Source organism: Haliaeetus albicilla, chromosome 13 (assembly GCF_947461875.1).
Source record: "Haliaeetus albicilla chromosome 13, bHalAlb1.1, whole genome shotgun sequence".
NCBI classification, from domain to species: Eukaryota; Metazoa; Chordata; class Aves; order Accipitriformes; family Accipitridae; genus Haliaeetus; species Haliaeetus albicilla.
The window spans coordinates 810,515-836,285 of NC_091495.1; the positions used below are offsets into that span (position 1 = coordinate 810,515).

The window sequence follows — 25,771 nt, forward strand, 5'->3', positions numbered from 1 at the left end:
GACACCATGGCCATGGGGACACCATGGCCCATGGGGATGAGGGACACCACGGCCATGGGGACATGGGCCACCATGGCCGTGGGGATGTGGGCCACCATGACATGTGTGGACATGGTGGCCATGGGGACATGGGACACCATGACATGCGTGGACACCCTGACTGTGGGGACGAGGGACACCATGGCCACAAGGACACCATGGCCATGGGGACGTGGGACACCATGACCATGGGGATGCCCTGGCCATGGGGACGCCCTGGCCATGGGGACATGGGACACCATGGCACGTGTGGACACGGCGTCCATGGGGACATGGGACACCACGGCCATGGGGACACCGGGGGGGGGGTCCCCGGCCCGGTGCGCATGCGCGGCTCGCCGCTCCTTCCCCCTCCCCTCCGGAGAGCCGCTCCGGGTGGGGTGTTGTGCGCATGCGCCTCCCACCCCCCGGCTCGCCCCCCAGCCTCCCAGTCTATTTGCATAGCCCCACCCCCCGGCGCGCGCGGGGTGGGCGGGGCCGGGCCGTGCGCCCGGACCCCTGAGTCCCTCCCTGGGGCCACAGTCCTGCTCCAAGGCCGCATGACGTCACCGCTGACGTCACCCGCCGGCTCACCGGTGACCTTCCACACTCCCCCCACCGCCCCCCTGGCCCTGGGCCACCCCCCCCCCAGGGGTCACGGGGTCGGCTCTGGCCTTGGGGGGGGGGCGGTGTTACCCAGAAGTCTTTGCGGCACCCCTCCCCCCCATATGAGGCAACCCATGGGGGGGGAGGGGCAGGGCGGGGGTCCCCCAGGGACCACCCCCCCTCACACCTGGGTCCCCCCCATGGGGAGTAGGGGGGGGGGAGGATGGGAGATGTCCCCCCCCGTCGTCCCACCCCAGGACACGTGGGTCCCGGTGGGTCCCCCCGGGTGGGGGAGGGGCACCTGATGACCTCACCCACTTGGATGTCACCGTGGCGGTGGGGGACGGGCACCCCCTCCTCCCCCTCCCCGGGCTCCCCCGATGGATCCCTCCAGGTCCGGGGGGGCGGGGTCACCGCGAGGGCAGGCCCCGCCCCCTCGCCCCCCTCAAGCCCCGCCCCCCTCCTGTGGTGGCGGCCCCGCGGCGGCGGCGGGGGCAGAGGCTGCGGAGCGGCGCGTGGTACGGGGGGGGGGCACGCGTGACGTGGCGTGACGTAACAGGGACCCCCGGGGGGGGGTCGCGAGCGGCATCGCGAGAGTCTGCGGGGGGTGGGGGGTGTCCCCCCGCGGCGTGGGATGCGCGGGGGGGGGATTTTGGGGGGGGCACCCCCTCCTCAGTGACGTAAGGAGTGGGGACCCCCCTCCTCAGTGACGTAAAGGGGGGGGGAGCCCTTTAGTGACGTGGGGAGGGTGAGGGCGGTGACGTTTGGGGGAGGTGGGGGATCCCTGAGGGGGTTTGGGGGTCCCTGGGAGGGTCCTCAAGGTTTGGGGGGGGGCGTGGAGGTTTGGGGGGGTCCCCGGGGGTCCCTGAGGTTTAGGGGGTCCTTGGGGAGTTTAGGGGTCCCCAGGGTTTGGGGGCGTCCCCGGGGTTTGGGGGGGTCCCTGAGGTTTAGGGGGAGTTTGGGAGTCCCTGAGGCTTGGGGGGGTCCCTGAGGTTTAGGGGGTCCTTGGGGGTTTTGGGGGTCTTGGGGAGTTTGGGGGTTCCCAGGGTTTGGGGGGGGTCCCCGGGGATTGTGTGGGTCCTTGGGGATTTTGGGGGTCCCCGGGGTTTGGGGGAATTCCCACGGTTTGGGGGGGGTCCGCAGGGTTTGGGGGTTGCTGGGGGTCCCTGAGGTTTAGGGAGTCCCTGGGGTCTTGGGGAGTTGAGGGGTCCCCAGGATTTGGGGGGTCCCCAGGGAGTTTTGGGGGCCCTGGAGGTGTCACCTGGGTCCTGGGGAGTTTTGGGGGGGTCCCCAGGATTTGGGGGGTCCCCAGGGAGTTTTGGGGGCCCTGGAGGTGTCACCTGGGTCCTGGGGAGTTTTGGGGGGGGGTCCCCAGTTTTTGGGGATCCCTGAGGTTTTGGGGGTTCCCTGGTATTTGGGGGGTCCCTGGAGCTTTGGGGGTCTCTGACGGGGGGTCGCAAGTTTGGGGATTCCCCAGGCTTTAGGGGAGCCAGGGAGTTGGGGGTCCTCAATTTGGGGGGGAGCTGGAAGTCCTCAGATTTGGGGGTGCCTGGAGGGGGGTCCCCAGGTTTGGGGGTGCTGAGGGGGTCCCTCCAGCTTTGGGGGCCCCCTCCCACCCTCTCCCTCCCCCCCCCAGATGCAGGTGCTGCGGTTCTACGTGCGGCCGGGCCCCCCCGAAAGAGTGGGGGGTCCCGGGGAGGGATCTGGGGGGGCCCCCCCAGGACTGGGACTGGGGTCCCCCCTGCGGGTGGCCCGGGCTGTGGAACCGGGGGTCACCGCTGTCACCTGCGAGCTCTGCTACTACCTGGCCTGGGACGGTACGGGGGGGGGCACGGGGGGGGACGGGACATGGGGGGTCGGGGGGACGTGGGGGGACAGGGGGAAGGGGGACGGGGGCGGGACATGGGGGGACAGGGGGGAATATGGCAGGACGGGGGGGACATTGGGGGACATGGGGGACAGGGGGGCATGGGGTTGTGGGGATGGGGGGGACGGGGGGACTTTGGGGGGACACAGGGCAGGGGGACAGGGGGGAATATGGGGACATTGGGGGACATGGGGGTTTTGGGGACGTGGGGGGACAGGGGGGACTCGGGGGAACATGGGGCAGGGGGACGGGGGAATATGGGGGGACATTGGGGAACATCAGGGGACATGGGGGGACAGGGGGTTTTGGGGACGGGGGGACTTGGGGGGACACAGGGCAGGGGGAATATGGGGGGATGTGGGGACATTGGGGGACATGGGGGGGACAGGGGGATGGGGGAACATTGGGGGACATGGGGGACTTGGGGGGACATGGGGGACATGGGGGGGTCAGGGGCTGCTGGGGACTTTGGGGGGTCTCAGAGGGATTGGGGGGGCAGGGGGGGGACTGGGTGTCAGGGGGTTGTTTGTGGGGGAGGTCCCAACCTTTGGGGTGCGCAGGGGAGACCCCCCCCAGCGCGGAGGAGGGCCGGATCCTGTGCTGGCTCCTGGGGTCCCCCCTGGGAGAGGGGGAGGAGGTGGCCCCCAAAAGTTTCCTGCGCCCCCACGGCCCCCACGTGCTGCTGGAGATCGGGCCCAGGTATGGGGGGGGGTCCCATGGGTGCTGGGGGTCCCGTGGGTGCTGTAGGTGCCTGGTGGGGGGGGTCCTGGCAGTGCTGGGGAAGGGTCCCATGGGTGCTGGGGGTCCTGTGGGTGCTGTAGGTACCTGAGGGGGGGTCCCATGGGTGCTGGGGGGGTCCCATGGGTGCTGGGGGTCCTGTGGGTGCTGTAGGTGCCTGGTGGGGGGGGTCCCATGCATGCTGGGGGTGCTGGAGGGGCTCCCATGGGTAGGGGGGGTCCCATGGGTGCTGGGGGTCCCATGGGTGCAGTAGGTACCTGGTAGGGGGGGTCCCATGGGTGCTGGGGGTCCCATGGGTGCAGTAGGTACCTGGTGGGGGGGTCCCATGGGTGCTGTAGGTACCTGGTAGGGGGGGGGTCCTGTGGGTGCTGGGAAGGGGTCCTATGGGTGCTGGGGGTGCCTGGCATGGGGGGTCCCGTGGGTGCTGTGGGTTCCCCATTGGGGGATCCCACCGGTGCCCGGGGGGGTCCTGTGGGTTATGGGTGGGAGTCCCACGGGTGCCGTGGGTGCCGGCAGGTTGGGGGTCTCCACGGCCGCCTCCACCAACGCCGTCTCCCTTTGCCGGGCGGCCGGGCTGTGCCGCGTGCGACGCCTGGAGCGCTCCCGCCGCCTCCTGCTCCAGGTGGGCACCGGGGACACGGGGGGACGGACGGACGTGGGAGGCACTGGGGATACTGGGGACATCGGGGGGGCATCAGCTGTTTTGGGGGTCCCGGAGTCCCCCCTGTCCTTGGGGTCCCCATGTCCTGGGGGTCCCCGCGTCCCCATCCATCCCCATCTGTCCCCGGGGGGTCCCGCTGTCCCCCCGTCTGGGGGTGCCCCCACGGGGACAGGATGGGGTGACGTGGGGTGTGCGTGTCCCGTGTCTCCCCCCCCCCCAGTTCGAGGGACAGCCGCCGGCGGGGGCAGCGGGACGACTGGGGCGGGCGCTGCGGGACCCCATGACGGAACAGCTCTACCCGGAGCCGCTGGTCACCTTCGAGGTCCCCGTGCGCCCCGTCCCCGTCACCACCATCGACGTCCTGCGGGGTGGCCCCCAGGCCCTGGAGAAGGCGGACCACGAGCTGGGTAGGGGGACGGGACATGGTGGGGGGACGTGGGGAGAAGGGGACGTGGTGGGGATGTGGGACGTGGTGGGGATGTGGGGGTGCTTGGGGACAAGGGGACATGGCGATATGGGGGACATGGGGGGGACAGGGGGATGTGGGGCTGTGTGGGGACGTGGGGACATGGAGGACAGGAGACATGGGGACAAGGGGGCGTGAGGACATGGAGAACATGGGGGTGCTTGGGGACATGGGACGGGGGACATGGGGGGACGAGGGGACATGGGGATGTGGGGCTACTTGGAGACACGGGGACGTGAAGGACATGGGAGATGACAACACAGGGACGTGAAGGACGTGGGACATGGGGACGTGAAGGACATGGGAGATGAGAACATGGAGGACGGGACGTGGGACGCGGGGCTGTGCGGCTGCTTGGGGACATGGGGCGTGATGGGGACATGGGGGACAAAGGACAAGGGGACATGAGGACATCGGACACAAGGACACAGGGACATGGGGACACTTGGGGACAAAGCGTTATGGGGCCACGGGATGTCCCCGAGGCCCCTGGGTGTGGGTCAAAGGACCTGAGGGGACACAGTGGGGGGTCGGGGGGGGATATCGGGGTGTCCCTGGGGACCCTTGGGGACAGCGGTGTCCCCCAGGTCTGGCCTTCGACCCCTGGGACGTGCAGTACTACACACGCCTCTTCCGCACCGCCGGCCGCAACCCCACCTCGGTGGAGTGCTTCGACCTGGCCCAGTCCAACAGGTGACCCCTGGACCCCCCCAAATCCCCCTGACCCCTCCCCAGCCCCCCCGACCCCCCCTCAACCCTCCTCCACCCCCCCAACTCCCCCTGAACTCCCTGACCCCCCCAATTCCCATGACCATGTCCCTCACTGATGCCATCCCCATGACCACGTCCCCGTATCCCCCATTGATGCCACCTCCCATGTCTGTGTCCCCCACTGATGACACCGCCATGAGGATGTCCCCATGTCCCACATTGATGCCACCCCCATGACCGTGTCCCCCATTGATGCCACCTTCCATGCCTGTGTCCCCCATTGATGCCACCTCCCATGACCGTGTCCCCCATTGATGCCACCTTCCATGCCTGTGTCCCCCATTGATGCCACCTCCCATGACCATGTCCCCCATTGATGCCACCCCCATGTCTGTGTCCCCCCCCGGTGACACTGCCCCCCATGACCGTGTCCCCAGCGAGCACAGCCGCCACTGGTTCTTCAAGGGGCGGTTGGTGGTGGATGGGCAGGAGAAGCCGGAGTCACTCTTCCAGAGCATCATGGGAACCCAGAGCTCCAGCAACCCCAACAACGTCATCAAGTTCTCTGACAACAGCAGGTGGGCCCCATGGGTGCCCCATGGCGTCAAGGCCAGGGGTCCTTGGGGTGGCTGTCACCCATGGGTGACCATGGTGGGGAGGTTGGGGGAGGTTCCATCACCCATGGGTGATCATGGCATGGGCAGTGGGGGATCCCATCACCCATGGGTGATGATGGCATGGTGGTTGGGCAGTTCCATCACCCATGGGTGCCCATGACATGGAGGTTGGAGCACCCCATAATCCATGGGTGATGATGGCACAGAGGTTGGGGGGATCCCATCACCCATGGGTGATGATGGCACAGAGGTTGGGGGGATCCCATCACCCATGGGTGATGATGGCATGGAGGTTGGGCAGTTCCAACACCCATGAGTGCCCATAGCATGGACACTGGGGGATCCCATCACCCATGGGTGATGATGGCATGGAAGTTGGGCAGTTCCATCACCCATGGGTGCCCATGACATGGAGGTTGGAGCACCCCACAACCCATGGGTGATGATGGCTTCAAGGTTGAGGAGTCCCATCACCCATGGGTGATGACGGCACGGACGCTAGCAGGATGCCATCACCCATGGGTGCCTGTGCCTTGCTGTGTGGCCCCCCCATTGGGCACCGGAGGGGGTTGACATGTCCCTTGTCCCCGCAGCGCCATCCGGGGCGTGCCGGTGACAGCGCTGTGGCCGCGGGACCCGGCCGAACCGAGTCCCTTTGAGAAGAGGACGACCATCCGGCACGTCATCTTCACCGCCGAGACCCACAACTTCCCCACTGGTCAGTGGGGTTTGGGGTGGGGGGGGCAGATGGGGAGGGGCTGGGGGGTGTGGTGGGGTGTGGTTTGAGGAGTGGGTGTGTCCTAATGTGCCCCCACCCCCAGCTGTGGCCCCCTTCAGTGGGGCGACGACGGGGACGGGGGGCCGGATCCGGGACGTGCAGTGCACCGGCCGCGGCGCCCATGTCATTGCCGGCACCGCCGGGTACAGCTTTGGCAACCTGCTCATCCCTGGTGAGACCCTCGGGACCCCCCCACCCCCCGACCCCCCGGGGTGCCCCCAAACCCCCTGGGGACCCCTTGAACTCCTCCCCCAGGCCCCTTAATATGCAAGGGACCCCCTGAAATCTCCTGGGACCCCCCAATACCCCTGGGACCCCCTCAGGCCCCCCAATACCCCTGGGACCCCCTGAAACTTCTTGGGACCCCCCTAAACACCCAACAACTTTCAACCCCCCTGGGACACCCCCCCCCCCCAGAAACCCCAATATCCCAGGGACCCCCCAAACCATCCCCATGGGACCCCCCCCAAACCCCTCAGACCCCCTGAACCCCTTCACAATCCCTCAAACTCCCGGGACCTCCCTGGACCCTCCCAGGCACCCCAATACCCCTGGGACTCCCTGAAACCTCCCGGGACCCCCAAATACTCCTTGGACCCCCCTAAGCCCCCCCCCCCCCCCCCAGGACTCCAAACCCCCCGGGACCCCCAATACCCCAGAGATCCCCCAAACCCCTTAGACCCCTATGTAACCCACCATACCCCCCCACAAAACTCCTCAGGACCCCCCCAAATCTCACTGAACCTCCCAAGACTCCCCCGGTTCCCCCCAAACCTAGGATTCCCCCACCCCTGGGACCCCCCCCCCCCTCCAAGCCCCGGCTCCCCCCCCACCCCCAGCTGATTGGGCACCCACATGTCCACCCCCCCCCCCCCCCAGGCTATGACCTGCCCTGGGAAGACGGGGCGCAGCCGTACCCCAAATCCTTCGCCTGCCCCCTGGAAATCGCCATCGGGGCCAGCGACGGCGCCAGCGACTACGGCAACAAATTCGGGGAACCTGTGTTGGCTGGTGAGCGGGGACCCCTCCGGGGGACATTTGGGGACCTCCGGGGAAACTTGGGGACCCCTGGGTACATTTGGGGACCTTTCAGGGATGCCCAAAGACCTCCATGGTCTTGGGCACCCTTGGGGACACCCTATGGCCTTGGTGACCCCAAAGTCATTTGGGGACCTTCCAATGACGCTCAAAGATCTCCATGGTCTTGGGGACCCCTGGGGAAGCTTGGGGACTCCCTGGGACACTTGGGGACCCTCTAGGTGACACCCAAAGACCTCCATGGCCTTGGAGACATCTGGGACATTTGGGGACCCTCCAGCTGACACCCAAAGACCTCCATGGCCTTGGAGACCCTTGTGGACACCCTGCTCTGCCTTGGGGACCTCTGAGATATTTGGGGACCCTCTAGATGACACCCAAAGATCTTCATGTCCTTGGGGGACCCCTGGGGACCCTTGTGGACACCTGCTGCCTTGGGGACTTCTGGGACATTTTGGGGACCCTTCAGGGACACCCAAAGATCTCCATGGCCTTGGGGACCCCCGGGACATTTGGGGACCCTCTTGGTGACACCCAAAGAACTCCATGGTCTTGGGGACACGGCGCTGCCTTGGGGACCTTGGGGACATTTAAAGCCCTTTCAGGGGCTCCTGGAGACCTCCATGGCCTTGGGGACCTCTGGGGACCCCCTGGTTTGGGGGGGTGGGATGGTGCCACATGGTGGGGGGCTTTGGGGTGGCAGGGGAGGTGACGCTGTGGGGTGTCCCCAGGCTTCGCCCGCTCCTTCGGGCAGGTGCTGCCGGGGGGGCAGCGGCGGGAGTGGATCAAACCCATCATGTTCAGTGGTGGCATCGGCGCCATCGAGGACGACCACGTCCGCAAGGAGCACCCCGAGCCCGGTGAGACCCCCTGGCCTCTCCGACAAGACCCCCGGGCCCCCTAAATCCCCATGGGGCCCCCAAACTTCCTCCAGGAGCCCTAGCCCGCCCCCCCGGGATCCCCAAACCACCCCTGGAACCCCCAAATCCCTATGGGACCCCCAAATCCCCATGGGACCCCCAACCCAGCCCCCCCAGGACCTTCAAATCCCCATCTGACCCCCAAACTTCCCGTGGGACCCTCAACCCCTTATGGGACCCCCGACCCATCTCCCTGGGACCCCCAAATCCCCATCTGACCCCCAAACTTCTCCCAGGACCCCCAACGCCCCTCTGGGACCCCCCCAGGTCCCCCAAACTTCCCCTGGGACCCCCAAATCCCACCCTCCTCAAGACCCCCAAGCTCCCTGGGGGGGTCCAAGGGGTCTCACCCATGTGTGTGTGTGTCCCCCCAGGGATGCTGGTGGTGAAAGTGGGGGGCCCCGTGTACCGCATCGGTGTCGGCGGGGGGGCTGCCTCCTCCATCCAGGTAAGGGGGAGCCAGGGGGGTCCCTGTGTGTTTTGGGGGGGGTGCTAGGGGTCTGGGGGGTGTGTGTGTGTGTCTCCACGGTGTGTCCCCCCCCCTGCTCCGTGTCCCCAGGTGCAGGGGGACAACGCAGAGGAGCGGGACGCGGGGGCGGTGCAGCGGGGGGACCCCGAGATGGAGCAGAAGATGAACCGGGTGCTGCGGGGCTGCATCGAGAGCGGGGGGGGGAACCCCATCTGCAGCATCCACGACCAGGGGGCTGGCGGCAACGGTACGGGGACATGGGGCGGGACACGGGGGGGGGACACGGGAGATGACAACAACCCCACCTGTAGCATCTGCCATCATGGGGCTGGTGGCAAGGGCTTGGGGAGGTGGGGACACGAAGGAATGGGGGGACGGGGGGACACGGGGGGACATGGGGGTCATAGGGACATGGGGGGGGACATGAGGGTCATAGGGACATGGGGACGTGGGTGGACAGAGGGAGATGACAACCCCACCTTCAGCATCCACCGTCACGGGGCTGGTGGCAATGGTTTGGGGACCTGGGGACACGAGGACATGGGGGGGATACGAGGACACGGGGGGGTCATGGGGACGGGGGGGGACACATGGGGGGTGTCCCCAGCGTCCCTGTCACCGCTGTCCCCAGGGAACGTCCTGAAGGAGCTCAGCGAGCCGGCGGGGGCCGTCATCTACGCCAGCCGCTTCCAGGTACCGGGACCCCTCCACCCATGGGACCCCGTCCATCCATGGACCCCCCACCCACAGGACCTCCCTTCACGACCCCCCGCCACCCATGGGACCCCCCCAGCTACGGGACACCCCCCCGATCCCCCCCAGCCACCCCCACCCCTCCTCCCTGTGGGGACCCTCGGGTGTCCCCAACCCCATAGGGACCCCCTGGGTGCCCCCCCTCCCCTTGCCGCGGTGTCCCCCCGCCGCGGTGACACGGGTGGTGGCAGCGAGGGGACCCGACGCTGAGCGTGCTGGAGCTGTGGGGTGCCGAGTACCAAGAGTCCAACGCGCTGCTGGTGCGACCGTCCCGAGTGGGGCTGCTGCGGCGCCTGGCCACCCGCGAGCGTTGTCCCCTCTGCGTGGTGGGGACCATCACCGGGGACGGGCGGGTAAGGGGGCACGGGGCTGGGGACGGGGTGGGGGGGACGTGGTGGGGGCGTGGGGATGTGCGGTAGAGGGATGCAGGGATGCGGGGGACAGCGTGGTGACATGGGAACGTGGGGAGATGGGGACATGGGATGTGGGGATGTAGGGATGTGGGGACATGGGTCATAGGGATGCAGGGGACATGGGGGACAGCATGGGGACGTAGGGACGTGGAGGACATGGGGACATGGGGTGTGGGGACGTGATAGAGGGATGCGGGGACATGGGAGACAGCATGGGGACATGGGAACGTGGGGAGATGGGGACATGAAGGATGTGGGGACGTGGGGGACACCATGGGGATGTGGGGATGTAGGGACATGGGGACATAGGGATGCAGGGACATGGGGCATGTAGGGACGTGGAGGACATGGGGACATGGAGGATGTGAGGACGTGGGACATAGGGATGCAGGGACATGGGGGACACCATGGGGATGTGGGGACGTGGGGAGAGGGGGACATGGAGGAAATGGGGATGTGGGGACATGGGACATAGGGATGCAGGGACATGGGGGACACCATGGGGACTTGGAGGACATGGGGATATGGGGTGTGGGGACGTGGGGACATGTGATAGAGGGATGCGGGGACATGGGGGACAGCGTGGGGACATGGGAACGTGGGGAGATGGGGACATGGGACGTGGGGACATGGGACACAGGGATGCAGGGATGTAGGGGACACCATGGGGACATGGGACATGAGATGTGGGCACAGGGGGATGTGGGGACATGGAGGACATGGGTTGTGGGGCACGGGACATGGGAATGTGGGGACTTGGGGACATGGGGATGTGTGATATGGGATGTGGGGACATGGGGGACATGGGGACACACAGGGCCATGCGGGGATGCTGGGCCATGGGGACCTGGAAGGATGTGGGGAGATTGAGGGACACGGGGAGGGTCCCTGGGGGTGGCTTTTGGGGGTCCCTGTCAGCCAAAGGGAGTTTTGAGGGGTCCCTGGGGTCCTTTTGGGGTCCCTGGGGACCAGGAAGGTCCTTGGGGAGTGTTTTGGGGGTGCCCTGGCCCTGCTGACCCCCTCTGCCCCCCAGATCGTGCTGGTGGATGACCTGGAGGCGCCGGTGCCCGAGGGGGGGTCCCATGAGGGGCTGCCCACCCCTGTCAACTTGGAGCTTGAGTGGGTGCTGGGCAAGATGCCCCGAAAGGTGAGGGCGGGGGCAGGAGATCCCTGGGGAGGGATCCGCCATGGTCACCCCAGGGGCTGGGACCCAAGGGACACCCCTGGGGTGTTGGGGAACCCCCAATAGGAATGGGGATGCCCCCCCCCAGTTGGGAATGGAGACACCTAACGGAGGTGGGGGACCACCATGATGATGGGACCCCCCCAGTAGGGACCCCCCGATGGGGATGGGGACAGCTCAGTTGGGAATGGGGACCCCACGATGATGGGAATGGGGACCCCCCAGTTGGGAAAGGGGACACCCAAGAGGGATGGAGACCCCCATGATGATGGAGACCCCCATGATGATGGGGACCCCCAGTTGGGATGGCGACACCCAACAGGGTTGGGGACACCCAAAAGGGATGGAGACCCCCATGATGATGGGAACCCCCCTGTTGCGATGGGGACACCCAAGGGGGATGGAGACCACCATGATGATGGGGGCGACGCAATGGGACCACCCAAGAGGAATGGGGACCCCCCAGTTGGGATGGGGATACCCAAAAGGGATGGGGCCACCCAAGAGGGATGGGGACCCCCGTGATGATGGGACCCCCATCCCTCCGTGCCCCCCCAGGAGTTCGTGCTGCAGCGGGTGCCCCCCACCCTGCGCCCACTGGCGCTGCCCCCGGCGCTGTCGGTGCGGCAGGCGCTGGAGCGTGTCCTGCGGCTCCCGGCGGTGGCCAGCAAGCGCTATCTCACCAACAAGGTACCCCCGTGTCCCCCCCTGTCCCCAACCCCAGCAGTGGGCCCTGCTGGGCCACCCAGCCCCGCCTGCGCCTGCCTCCTGGGCAGCTGTGGTCCCCTCCATGTCCCCAACCCACTTGGTGGCCATGGTCACCTCCGTGTCCCCAACCCACTTGGTGGCCACGGTCCCCTCCACGTCCCCGATCCCCTCTGTGCCACCAATCCCCTCGGTGTCACCAATCCCTCTTCATTTCACCAATCCCCCTCCATGTCCCCAATGCTCCTCCCAGCATGTCCGTGTGCCCCACATGTCCCCACTCCACATCCCTCCATGACACGTCCCACTCCGTGTCCCCCAAGTCAATGCCACTCCTGGGGAAACATCCCAGCCCATGTCCCCGTCCCTCCAGGATACGTCCCATCCACGTCCCCCACATGTCCCAACCCCGTCCCCCCCAAAACCCATCCCCATGGCCACCTCCCGGCCCGCGTCCCCCGCTGATGCCGCTGTCCCCGGGGCAGGTGGACCGCTCGGTGACGGGGCTGGTGGCCCAGCAGCAGTGTGTGGGGCCCCTGCACACGCCGCTAGCCGACGTGGCCGTGGTGGCCCTGTCCCACTTCGACACGGTGGGGGCGGCCACGGCGTTGGGTGAGCAGCCCATCAAGGGCCTGCTGGATCCGGCCGCCGGCGCCCGCCTGGCCCTCACCGAAGCCCTCACCAACCTCGTCTTCGCTCGCATCACCGACCTCCGCGTGAGTACCGCGCCGCGGGCGCCGCGCCGATGCCATGGCACGGCCGTAGGGTGGCTACGGGAGCGGCGACGTGGTTTTGGTGTGTCCGTGAGATGGCCACGCTGTGGGGGAACGTGCTGCCGCCGCGGCATGGCTACGGGAGCAATGACATGGTGATGGCATGTGATGGGGTGGCCGTGCCATGGGGGACATGCCGCCGTCACGGCACGGCCACGGCATGGCTACAGGAGCAATGTCATGGTGATGGCATGGCTATGGGATGGCCACGCCATAGTGTAGCGGCCATGTCACAGCCGCAGGTCCTTGCCATGGCAGGACCGTGACATGGCTACAAGATGGGGCTAAGGGGCCGTGGCACGCTTATGGCTGTGGCTACAGGTACCACAGCATGACCATGGCATGGCCAAGGCATGACAAGGGGGACTATGGGGCCATGGCATGGCCATGGAAGATCATGGCATGGCCGTAGGGGACCACCACAGCGTGGCCATGGCATGGCCAAGGGGGACTATGGTGGGGCCAAGGCATGGCCATGAAAGACCATGGCATGGTCATGGCGTGGCCAAGAGGGCCCACAGCACGGCCATGGCACGGCTCTGGGACATGTGGCTACAGGGTGCCATGTTATTGTCACACCAGGGCCATGCTGTGGCTACAGGGACCATGGCAGGGTCACATCATGGTCACGGGAGCCACCAGGACCACATCACTGCCATGAGGGCCAAACTGTTGTCACCAGGGCCACGTCCTGGTCACAGGGGCTGTGGCGTGGCCACGGGCACCACGGCATGGCCATTGAGATTGCCACCGCCGTGGGGTGGGATGTGATGGGTGAGGTTGAGTGCTACCAGGAGGACATCTGGGGAGGGTTTGAGGGTGGCAGGAGGGCTCTGGGACACGAGGTGGCTCTGACTTGTCCCTTCCTGTCCTGTCCTGTGTCCTTTTGTGTCCCCATGTCCCCTTTGTTCCCTGCATCTCCACGTCCCCCCTCCGTGGGTCCTGGTGTCTCCACGTCCTCATGTCCATGTCTTCTCGGTGTCCCACCCCGTGTCCCCGTCTTCTCGGTGTCCCCCACCCCGTGTCTCCGGTGTCCCCAGGACGTGAAGTGCTCGGGGAACTGGATGTGGGGGGCGAAGACAGGGGCGGAGGGCGGGGCGCTGGTGACGGCGTGTGAGGGGCTGGTGGGACTCCTGCACCGCCTGGGCGTGGCCATTGACGGGGGCAAGGACTCGCTCAGCATGGCCGCCCGTGTCGGCACCGAAACCGTCCTGGCACCCGGTGAGTCCCGTCGGCCGGGACTTGGGGCGGCGGGTGCGGTTGGCGTGGCACGGGGTCGTGGGTGCCACGGGCACCGCCGTGGCAGGGGAACCTGGGCGTGTCACCACTGGGAGGATGAGGAGCGGTGCCACCACCATGGTGATGGGTGCCATGGCGCCTGGACCCATGGGTGCCACCATCATGATGATGGGTGATGGGTGCCATGGCACCAGGACCCATGGGTGCCACCACCATGATGATGGGTGATGGGTGCCACCACCACGATGATGGGTGATGGATGCCACAGAAGTAGGACCCATGGGTGCCACCACCACGATGATGGGTGATGGGTGCCACAGAAGTAGGACCCATGGGTGCCACCACCACGATGATGGGTGATGGGTGCCACCACCACGATGATGGGTGATGGGTGCCACCACCATGATGATGGGTGATGGGTGCCACAGCACCAGGACCCATGGGTGCCACCACCATGATGATGGGTGCCACAGAAGTAGGACCCATGGGTGCCACCACCACGATGATGGGTGATGGGTGCCACAGCACCAGGACCCATGGGTGCCACCACCACGATGATGGGTCACGGATGCCACGACCATGGTGCTGTGACCCATGGGTGCCACCACCCCTACTCCTGGCCATGGGTCCCCCACTTTGACCTCATGCCCCCATGTGACCCCAAGTCCCCCGTGACCCCCGGTGACCTCTTGACCCCTGCCCAGGCACCCTGGTGGTCTCGGCCTACGCCGTCTGCCCTGACATCACGGCTACCGTCACCCCCGACCTCAAGTGTCCTGATGGCAAAGGTCAGTGACCCCAGCGGGTTTTGGGGTGCCCTCAGGGAGCCAGGATCCCCCATGGAGGTTTTGGGGTGCCCTAAGGGCAGGCTGGGATCCCTGGGTGAATTTTGGGGTGCTTGCAGGGGAATGGGACCCTCTATGAATTTTGGGGTGCCCAGGAGGGTTTTAGGGTAACCAAGGGGTGGTGGTGACACCCTGGTGACATTTTGGGGTGCTGTAATGACTCCTGGGAGAGGTTGGGGTGCCTTTGGGGGACCTTGGGGTGCTGTAGACCCTCCCATGGAATTTGGGGTCCCCCAGGAGCCACATTGTAAACTCTGGGTGAATTTTGGGGTGCTTGCAGGAGGATGGGACCCTCCATGGATTTTGGGGTGCCTGGGAGGGTTTTAGGGTAATGAGGGGTGGTGGTGACACCCTGGTGACATTTTGGGGTGCTGTGATGACTCCTGGGAGAGGTTGGGGTGCCTTTGGGGGACCTTGGGGTGCTGTAGACCCCCCCAAGGATTTTGGGGTCTCCCAAGGAGTCCTGCTGTAAACCCTAGGGAATTTTGGGGTGCTGTGACTCCTGGGAGGTGTTGGGGTGCCAGTGGGGGACCTTGGGGTGCTGTTAGACCCCCCATGGAATTTTGGGGTGCCCAGGAGCCTTGGAGTGACCCCTGGGGAATTTTGGGGTGCTGTGACTCCAGGGAGGGGTTGGGGTGCCCGTGGGGGACCTTGGGGTGCTGCAGCCCACCCCCTGGATTTTGGGGTCCCCCAGGAGCCCTTTTGTGGGTGCAGCTGAGCCCGGGGCGGCACCGTTTGGGGGGCAGCGCCCTGGCCCAGGTCTTCTCGCAGTTGGGGGACGCCTGCCCTGACCTGGAGGACCCCGAGCTGCTGGCCGCCGCCTTCCGTGTCACCCAACGCCTCATCGAAGGTGGGTGCTCGGGGTGGGACCCCCCCTTTGGGGGATTGGGGTGGGTGGGAGAAAAGGGGAGCCTGGGGGGGGATTTGGGGTGCAGGGGGGATTTGGGGTGTAGGGGGGATTGGGGTGGGGTGGGGGGATTTGGGGTGTGGGAGGGATTTGGGGGGGATTGGGGTCTGGGGGAGATTTGGGGGATTTGAGGTTTTGGGGTGAAAGGGGGGATTTGGGGTGGGGAGGGGTTTGGGGTAAAGGGGAGGAGATTTGGGGTGCAGAGAGAATTTGGGGTGAAAGGGGGGATTTGGGATGCAGGGGGGTATTTGGGGTGTGTGAGGGATTTGGGGGGGACTTGGGGTGCGGGGGGATTTGGGTGTAAAGAAGATTTGGGGTTCAGGGGGGATTGTGGGGTGTGTGGGGACATTTGGGGTGCGGGGGGGTGTCAGGGTGCACGGGGTGGGAACTGGGGTGACCAGAGGTGACCCCAGGGTCGGGGTCCGTAGGAATTGGGGCGGGGGGGGTGGTCGTGGTGCCACGGGGTGACGCCTGCCGCTGCGCCCCAGAGCGGGGGCTGCGGGCGGGCCACGACGTGAGCGACGGGGGGCTGCTGGGCTGCCTGCTGGAGATGGCCTTCGCCGGCAACTGCGGCCTCCAGGTGGACATCGCCGCCGTCCCCCACGACGCCTCTCGTGAGTCACCGTCACCCTTCCCCGGGAACGCTCGGGGACACCCCTGAGACACCCCAATCTGGGGAACATCCCCCCCACCCCACCCCGGGACCTTCCCAGGTTGGGGAACCACCAGGAACTGCTGGAGAGCCCTCAGCGCCGCGTCTCGCCTCCCGTGTTCCCACCTCTTGTGCGCTGTCCCCCCACATCCAGATGTCCCATGTCCCCCTGTCCCCTATGTCCCCACGTGGCTCGTCCCCATGTCCTCATGCACCTGTGTTCCCATGGCCCCTGTGTCCCCACGTCTCCACATCCCCTGTCCCCATGTCCTCATGTCCCATATGTCCCATGTCCTCATGGCCCCATGTCCCCATTATCCCATGTCCTTACATCCCCTATCTCCTGTGTCCTATGTCCCCACATCCCCTGTCCCCATGTCCCCATTATCCTGTGTCCCCATGTCCCCATTATCCTGTGTCCCCATGTCCTCATGTTCCCCTGTCCCCATGTCCTCATGTCCCAACTATCCCATGTCCTCATGTCCCGTGTCCCATGTCCCCACATCCCCCGTCCCCATTATCCTCTCCCCATTATCCCATGTCTCCATAGCCCCTGTCGCTATGTCCTATGTTCTCATGTCCCCATTATCCCATGTCCCCATTATCCCATGTCCCCATTATCCCATGTCTCCATTACCTCATTATCCCATGTCGCCATGTCCCCACATCCTCACGTTCCCACATCCCCTGTCCTGTCCCCCATGTTCCCACATCCCCTGTCCCTATGTCCTCATGTCCCCATTATCCTGTGTCCCCATGTCCTCATGTTCCCATGTCCCCACGTCCCCATGTCCTGTGTCCCCATGTCCCCACATCCCCTGTCGCTATGTCCCATGTCCTCATGTCCCCATTATCCCATGTCCCATTATCCCATATCCCCACGTCCCATGTCCCCACGTCCCCATGTCCCGTGTCCCCTGTCCTGTCCCCCACGTCCCCACATCCCCTGTCCCCATTATCCCCCATCCCCACCTCCCCGTACGTCCCATATCTCCATGCCCGATGTCCCACGTCACCGTCCTCCACCCCCATGTCCCTTGTCCCCGCAGCGCTGGCCGTGCTGTTCGCGGAGGAGCCGGGGTTGGTGCTGGAGGTGCCGCTGGGCACCAGCGTTGATGTCTGCCGCCGCTACCAGGAGGCCGGCGTGCGCTGTGTCCCCGTGGGCCACAGCGGCCCTTACGGGCCTGACGCCACGGTGAGGGGACGTGGGGGTGGCCATGTCCCCGTGGTGTTATGGTGGGACAGGAGGTGACCATGGCCGTGTCCCCATGGCCATGTCCCCATGGCCATGTCCCCGTGGCCATGTCCCCGTGGTGTTATGGTGGGACAGGAGGTGACCATGGCCATGTCCCCATGGCCATGTGCTCATGGTGGTATGGTAGGACAGGAGATGACCATGGCCGTGTCCCTGTGGCTGTGTCCCCATGGTGTTATGGTCCGACAGGAGGTGGCCATTGCTGTGTCCCTGTGTCCTGCTGGGGGTGTGGAGGGCTTTGGCCATAGTGATGGCCATGGTGGTGGCCATGTTCCTCACCATCCCCGTGTCCCCATGGCAGGTTCAGGTGGTGGTGGTGGCCATGGTGGTGGCCATGTCCCTGACCATCCCCGTGTCCCCATGACAGGTTCAGGTGGTGGTGGCTATGGTGATAGCCATGTTCCTCACCATCCCCATGTCCCCATGGCAGGTTCAGGTGGTGGTGGCCATGTCCCTGACCATCCCTGTGTTCCCATGGCAGGTTCAGGTGGTGGTGGCAGGCACGACCGTGCTGTCTGAGCCCGTTGGGGACCTGCGGGCGCTTTGGGAGGAGACCAGTTTCCGACTGGAGCGGGAGCAGGCGGCCGTGGACTGCGTGGCCCAGGAGGAGGCTGGGCTGCGCCGGCGCCAGGGACCTACTTTCACCCTCACCTTCGACCCCTTCGAGGAGCCCCCCCTGCTCCGGCACATGGGTGAGGGGCTGGGGGGGCTGGGAGGTCTTGGGGGTCTGGGGGGTCTGGGAAGACATGGGGGTCTTGGGGATCATGGGGTCTTGGGGGTCATGGAGGTCTGGGAGGACATGGGGGTCTTGGGGGTCATGGAGGTCTTGGGGGTCATGGAGGTCTGGGAAGACTTGGGGGTCTTGGGGGACCTGGGGAGTTGGGAGATCATGGGGGTCACAATCCTGGGGGTCTGGGGTTCCTGGGGGTCACGCTGGGGGGGACATGGGGGTCTGGGAGCGGGGGACCGCAGGGACAGGGGCTGACCCCGATGTCCCCAGAGCTACCAGGACCGCGGGTGGCCATCTTGCGGGAGGAAGGCAGCAACGGGGACCGCGAGATGGCGGCCGCCTTCGTCATGGCCGGCTTCCAGGTAAGGGACCCCCCACCCTGACCCCCACCCTGACCCCCACCTCCTGGGGGTCGTGTCCCCCCCCGGAGTGTGCCGGGGGGGACCCAAGCATCCGGGTGTCCCCAGGTGTGGGACGTGACGACGGAGGACCTCTGCTCGGGCACCGTCACCCTCGATGGCTTCCGGGGGCTCGTCTTCGTGGGGGGGTTCAGCTACGCCGACGTCCTTGGCTCCGCCAAGGGTGAGAAACTTGGGGTACCCCCCCCTTAAATTCACACCTGGGGGGGACCCCGGGGGGCGGGTCCATAATATTTGGGGCATCCCTGTTTTTTAGGGTGTCCCTAGTTTTGGAGTGCAGCTGTTTTTGGGGTGTCCCTGGTTCAGGGTGGTTCTAGTTTTGGGGTGCCCTTGGTTTTGGGGTGTCCCTGCTTCTCAATGACCCTAGTTTTGGGGTGTGCCTGGTTTTGAGTGACCCGGGTTTTGGGGTGGCCCAGGTTTTGGGGTGTCCCTGGCTCAGGGTGCCCCTAGATTTGGGGTGCTTTTGGTTTTGAGGTGGCCCAGTTTTAGGGTGCCCCTGGTTTTGGAGTGGCTTTGGTTTTTAGAGTGTCCCTAGTTTTGGGGTGCCTCTGGTTTTGGAATGTCCCTCGTTCAGGGTGCCTCTGTTTTTGGGGCGTCCCTTGGTTTTTAGGTTGACCCTGGTTTTGAGTGACTCTGGTTTTGGGGTGCCCCTGTTTTTTAGGGTGTCCCTAGTTTTGGGGTGCAGCTGTTTTTGGGGTGTCCCTGGTTCGGGGTGCTTCTAATTTTGGGGTACCCTTGGTTTTGGGGTGTCCCTGCTTCTCAATGACCCTAGTTTTGGGGCGTGCCTGGTTTTGAGTGACCCGGGTTTTGGGGTGGCCCAGGTTTTGGGGTGCCCCTGGTTTGGGGGTGCTGTGTTTTGGGGGTGCAGGGGTCCCCATTTTGGGGGTGCCCCTGGTTTGGGGGGTGCAGGGTGTTGTAGATGCTGGGTGCAGGTGTCCCTGTCTTCACGGGTGCCCCTGTTTTGGGGGTGCAGGGTGTCAGGGGTGCTGGGTGGGGGGTCCCCACTTTGGGGGTGCCCTGACTCTGCCCCCTTTTTTTTTTTTTTTTTGATGTGTCCCCCCCTCCCATCCAAGGCTGGGCAGCCGCTGTCCGCTTCCACCCGCGGGTGCGGGTCGCTCTGGAACGCTTCCGCCGGCGCCCCGACACCTTCAGCCTCGGCGTCTGCAACGGGTGCCAGCTCCTGGCCCTGCTGGGCTGGGTGGGACCACCCACTGGTGGGTGCTGGGGGGGGGGGGGCACCCACGGGTGGGGGGTCCTATGGAGGAGGGGGTCACCCATGGGGGATGTCATCCCTTGGGGGGGCACCTATGGGTGGGGGTCCTATGGAGGAGGGGGTCACCCATGGGGGATGTCGTCCCTTGGGTGGGGGTCCTATGGTGGGGGTCACCCATGGCGTATGTTGTCCCTTTGGGGGGGGCACCCATGGGTGGGGGTCCTATGGTGGGGGTGATGCATGGGGGATGTCTTCCCTTGGGGGGGGCACCCATGAGTGGGGGTCCTGTGGAGGAGGGGGTCACCCATGGGGGATGTGGTCCCTTTTGGGGGGGGCACCCATGGGTGGGGGTCCTATGGAGAAGGGGGTGATGCATGGGGGATGTCTTCCCTTGGGTGGGTGGGGGGAGTCCCATGGAGAAGGGGGGGGGGTCACCCATGGGTGATGTCATCCCTTGGAGGGGGGGTGGTGTCCCCTGGGTGGGGGTCATGCATGGGTGATGTTGTCCCATGGGGTGGGGGCGTCCTTGGGTGGGTGGGGGGGTGTCCCATGGAGGAGGGGGTCACCCACGGGGGGGTCTCTTGGGGGGGGCTGTCTGCTGCATGTGGGGTGTCCCCCAGGGGGTGTCCCTTGGGGGTGTCCCCAAGGGGTGTCCCCTGGGTGGGTGGGGGGTGCCTGGGGGCGTCCCCTTGGGGTGACCTGGGCGGTGTGGGGCGCAGAGGAGGGGGCCCCCCCCGCGGTGGTGCTGAGCCCCAACACGTCGGGGCGCTTCGAGTCGCGGTTCGTGGCCGTGCGCGTGGAGCCGGGGCCGGCCCTGATGCTGCGGGGGATGGCGGGCTCCTGCCTGGGCGTCTGGGTGGCCCACGGGGAAGGTGGGGGCGCTGGGAGGACTGGGAGGGCGCTGGGAGGACTGGGAGGGTGCATTGGGGAGCTTGGGGGCACTGGGAATACAGGGAGGATTGGGGGGCACTGGGAGTACTGGGAGGATTGGGGGGTGCTGGGAGGGCACTGGGCGTACTGGGAGGGCGCTGGGAGTACTGGGGAGCACTGGGGGGCTTGGGGCACTGGGAATATGGGGAGGATTGGGGGGCACTGAGAGGGCACTGGAAGTACTGGGAGTATTGGGAGGTGCTGGGAGGGCGCTGGGAGTACTGGGGAGCACTGAGGGGCTTGGGGGCACTGGGAATGCAGGGAGGATTGGGTGGCACTGGGAGGGCACTGGAAGTACTGGAGAGCACTGGGAGTACTGGGAGCACTGGGGGGCAGCACTGAGGGGACACTGGGAACGCTGGGAGCACTGGGGAGCAGCACTGGGGAGCAGCACTGGGGGACACGGAGCACTGAGGGGGCACTGGGAGCACTGGAAGCACTCGGGGGACATTGGGAGCACTGGGGGGATACTGGGAGCACTGGGGGGCAGCACTGGGGGGCACTGGGAGCGCTGGGGGGGCACTGGGAGTACTGGGGGGGGCACTGGGAGCACTGGGATGCCCCATCGCCCCACACCTGCCACTCCGAGACCCTCTTTGCGGTGACACCCATGGGTGCCCCCCCTCTTTCCCCTTTTCCCAGGCCGGTTCCAGTTCCGGACTCCCGACGGAATAACGGCGGCGCTGGGGGGGGGCCTGGTCCCCCTTCGTTACGTGGACGACGCGGGGCGCCCCACGGCCGAGTACCCCCTCAACCCCAACGGCTCGGGGGGGGCGGCGGCCGCCCTCTGCTCCCCCTGCGGCCGCCATTTGGCCATCATGCCCCACCCCGAGCGGGGGGTCCGCGCCTGGCAGTGGCCCTGGTGGCCCCCCATTTGGGGGCGCCCCGCGGCGCGGGACGGGGGGCACGACGCCCCTTGGCTCCGCATGTTCCGCAACGCCTGCGAGTGGTGCTTGCGTTGGCCCCACGGCGAGGTCTGAGCTGCCCCACGGCTGCCCCCCCCCCCCCCTTGCGTTCCCTCCCCTACGTCTGATTCCTCTGGCTAGACCCACGGATTGACCCACGGATGGACCCGAGGTGTGGGCTGCCCCACAGAAAGACTCGACCCACGGACAGACCCACGGAGTGACCTGACCCACAGGCAGCCCCATGGCTGCCCCATAGAAAGACTTGACCCACGGATGGACACGAGGCGTGGGCTGCCCCACAGAAAGATTTGACCCACAGATTGACCCACGGATGGACCTGAGCCATGGGTGGCCCCACGGCTGCCCCATAGAAAGCTTTGACCCACGGGACTGACCCACGGATGGACCTGAGCCACAGACCTGACCCACAGACAGACCCACGGAGGGACCTGACCCACAGGCTGCCCCACAGTTGCCCCATAGAAAGACCCACGGACAGACCTGAGCCACAGGCGGCCCCACGGCTGCCCCACAGAAAGACCAGACCCACGGACGGACCCACAGATGGACCTGACCCACGGGTGGCCCCACAGCTGCCCCATAGAAGGACCCACGGACAGACCCACAGATGGACCTGACCCACGGACTGCCCCACGGCTGCCCCACAGAAGGACCAGACCCACGGATTGACCTGACCCATAGCCAGCCCCATGGCTGCCCCACAGAGACCCCTGTCCGTCCCCCCCCCCCCGCCCAATGGGAGCTGAAACCCCTCCCCCTCCCATGTCCCCCGACCAATAGGAAGCCCGGGTCATGGAGGGGGCGGGGCTTGTAATAAAATATTCTGGATGCAGCTACTTAGGGGCGGGGCCAGGAGTCCTTGGGGGGGGAGGGGGGGCACCCAGGGTCCTTTGGGGGGGAGGGGTCCCCTGGGGGGGTGGGGTCCCCGGGGGTGGGGGAGGGGCCTGGCATTCGGGACCTCCCCCTCCCCCAGTCCCAAATCCTCCAAACTGAGCCCAAAAGGAGCCGCGGGGAGGGGGAGGGATGGGGTGTCAACCGCCCCTCCCCCCCGGCCCCCACTCCCACCCCCCCCCGTGGGAGAATCCGGCCGCCCGGGTTCCCAGAGCCCCCTGCCCCTCCCCCACCTTTCCCACGGGGAAAAGGCAGGCGGGCGCGGCCCCTCCCCCCCCCACCCCTCCCCCCCCCCCCCCCGGCGGGTGCCGGCCACGTGCGGGATCAAAGGGGCCGCCGAGGGGACCCGGCCGGTCTCGTGCCGAGTCACCCCTCCCCCCTCCCCCCCCCACAGGCGTCCTGGTTGGGTTCATCCCCCCCAGTGACCCCCCCAGTGCTCCCAGTGACCCCCCCAGCGCTCCCAGTTCTCCCAGTGCCCCCCTCGGTTCTCCCTGCACTCTCCCAGTACCCCCCAAGTTCTCCCAGTGCCCCCCCAGTGCTCCCCCAGTTCTCCCAGTACCACCGCAACACTCCCAGTGCTCTCCCAGTGCCCTCTCCCAGTGCCCCCCCAGTTCTCCCAGCACTCTTCCAGTTCTCCCAGTGCCCCCAAATGCTCCCAGCACTCTCCCAATTCTCCCAGTGCCCTGCCACTGCTCTAAACGCTCTCCCAGTTCTCCCAGTGCCCCCCCCCCCAGTGCTTCCAGTAACACCCCTACTGCTCCCCAGGACCCCCCCAGTGCTCCCACTTAACCCCAGGGCCCCCCAGGGCCCCCCCTCCCAGTGCCCCCAGTACTCCCACTTAACCCCAGTCCCTCCTCAGCGCCCCCAGTGCTCCCAGTCCGCTCCCGTTCTCCCCAGTGCTCCCTGTCCCCCGCAATGCTCCCCCTCCTCCCAGTACCCCCCCTCCTGCCCAGCAGTCCAGTGCTTCCCAGTCCCCCCCAGTACCCCCCAGTGCTCCCAGTCCCCCCCAGTACCCCCCAGTGCTCCCAGTCCCCCCCCAGCACGCCAGTGCTCCCCCTCCTCCCAGCAGTCCAGTCCTGTCCAGTTCCCCCCAGTCTGCCCCAGTCTCCCCCAGCACGCCCTCCCCCTCCCCTCAGCAGTCCTGTCTCGTCCAGTCCCCCCAGTCCACCCCAGTCCCACCCAGTGCTCCCACTCCCCCCCAATACTCTCCCTCCCCCCCGGTCCCCCCCCAGTGCTCCCAGTCCCCCCCAATACTCCCCCCCACTGCCCCCCACTCCTCCCCCCCAGTCCCCCCCAGTACTCCCAGTGCTCCCAGTCCCCCCCCTCCCCTCCCCCCAGTCCCCCCCAGTGCTCCCAGTCTCCCCCACTCCCCCCCACTCCCCCAATACTCCCCCCCAGTCCCCCCAGTACTCCCAGTGCCCCCCACTCCCCCCCAATACTCCCGGTCCCCCCAGTGCTCCCAGTCCCCCCCCTCCCCTCCCCCCAGTCCCCCCCAGTGCTCCCAGTTCCCCCCATCCTCCCCAGCCCCCTCCGCCCAAGCCCCCCGCCCCGGGGCGGGGCCGCCCACCCCAGTCCCATAAAGGCCCCGCTGGGACCCCCCAGCCCAGACCTGGCCCCAACCATGAGCAGCTCGGCGGAGCCCCGCGGCGACAGGAAGGTAACGGCGGCCTCGGCGGGGGCTCGGACCACTCTGGGCTCGCACCAGTTCAGCCCAGTTTGGCCCGGGTCAGCCCGGTTGGGACTTTAACTGGTTCGGACCCATTTGGCTTGGATCAGCCCAGTTTGGGCTTGGACCAGTTCAGCCCAGTTTGGCCCAGCTCAGCCGAGTCTGGGCTTGGAGCAGTTCTGCCCAGTTTGGCTCGGTTCAGCCGAGTCTGGGCTTGGAGCAGTTCTGCCCAGTTTGGCTCGGTTCAGCCCAGTCTGGGCTTGGACCAGTTCTGCCCAGTTTGGCCCGGCTCTGCCTGGTCTGGGCTTGGACTAGTTCTGCCCAGTTTGGCTCGGCTCTGCCCAGTGGGGGCTTGGACCAGTTCAGCCCAGTTTGGCCCGGCTCAGCCCGGTCTGGGCTTGGACCAGTTCAGCCCAGTTTGGCCCGGCTCAGCCCGGTTGGGACTTTAACTGGTTTGGACCCATTTGGCTTGGATCAGCCCAGTTTGGGCTTGGACCAGTTCTGCCCAGTTTGGCCCGGCTCTGCCCGGTGGGGGCTTGGACCAGTTCTGCCCAGTTTGGCCCGGCTCTGCCCGGTGGGGGCTTGGACTAGTTCTGCCCAGTTTGGCTCGGCTCTGCCCAGTGGGGGCTTGGACCAGTTCAGCCCAGTTTGGCCCGGCTCAGCCCGGTCTGGGCTTGGACCAGTTCAGCCCAGTTTGGCCCGGCTCAGCCCGGTTGGGACTTTAACTGGTTTGGACCCATTTGGCTTGGATCAGCCCAGTTTGGGCTTGGACCAGTTCTGCCCAGTTTGGCCCGGCTCTGCCCGGTGGGGGCTTGGACCAGTTCTGCCCAGTTTGGCCCGGCTCTGCCCGGTGGGGGCTTGGACCAGTTCAGCCCAGTTTGGCCCGGCTCAGCCCGGTTGGGACTTAAACTGGTTTGGACTCATTTGACCCAGTTCAGAGTGGTTAGAACTTCAACTGGTTCAGACCCATTTGGCCCACTTTGGGATTGGACCAGTTCAGCCCGGTTCAGCCCGGTCATGGCTTAGATCAGTTCAGTCCTGTTTGGCCCAGCTCTGCCCAGTCTGGGCTTGGACCAGTACAGCCCAGTTTGGCCCAACACAGCCCAGTTGGGACTTTAACTGGTTTGGACCCATTTGGCCCAGCTCAGCCTGGTCTGGGCTTGGACCAGTTCAGCCCAGTTTGGCCCGCCTCAGCCCGGTCTGGGCTTCAACTGGTTCAGATCCATTTGGCCCAGTCCAGCCCAGTGTGGGCTTGGAAGGGTTCAGATGAGTTTGGCCCAGCTCAGCCCAGTCTAGGATTGGACCAGTTCAGTCCTGTTTGGCCCAGTTCAGCCCAGTTTGGCCTGTCTCAGCCTGGTTGGGACTTTAACTGGTTTGGA

General features: G+C 66.4%; 1 protein-coding gene across 2 annotated transcripts; it reads left to right on the plus strand.

Annotated features, from left to right (window-relative positions):
- Positions 1-1,085: 1,085 nt before the first annotated feature.
- Positions 1,086-22,671, plus strand: PFAS (phosphoribosylformylglycinamidine synthase). 2 transcript variants are annotated; one of them, XM_069799802.1, is made up of 29 exons: positions 1,086-1,142; positions 2,261-2,441; positions 3,052-3,190; positions 3,746-3,851; positions 4,111-4,297; positions 4,944-5,049; positions 5,505-5,645; positions 6,278-6,402; positions 6,506-6,634; positions 7,342-7,473; positions 8,232-8,360; positions 8,795-8,868; positions 8,980-9,136; positions 9,521-9,582; positions 9,834-9,995; positions 11,089-11,202; positions 11,797-11,928; positions 12,429-12,659; positions 13,757-13,937; positions 14,660-14,743; positions 15,495-15,650; positions 16,196-16,321; positions 17,409-17,554; positions 18,096-18,306; positions 18,615-18,706; positions 18,812-18,926; positions 19,837-19,977; positions 20,696-20,848; positions 21,549-22,671. In XM_069799802.1, exons 2-29 carry the CDS (start codon positions 2,261-2,263, stop codon positions 21,884-21,886), a joined length of 4,050 nt encoding a protein of 1,349 aa, XP_069655903.1. In that variant the 5' UTR covers positions 1,086-1,142; the 3' UTR covers positions 21,887-22,671. The 2 variants fall into 2 exon arrangements, with proteins under 2 accessions (XP_069655903.1, XP_069655904.1); XM_069799803.1 differs by lacking the exon at positions 20,696-20,848.
- The last annotated feature ends 3,100 nt before the right edge of the window (positions 22,672-25,771 follow it).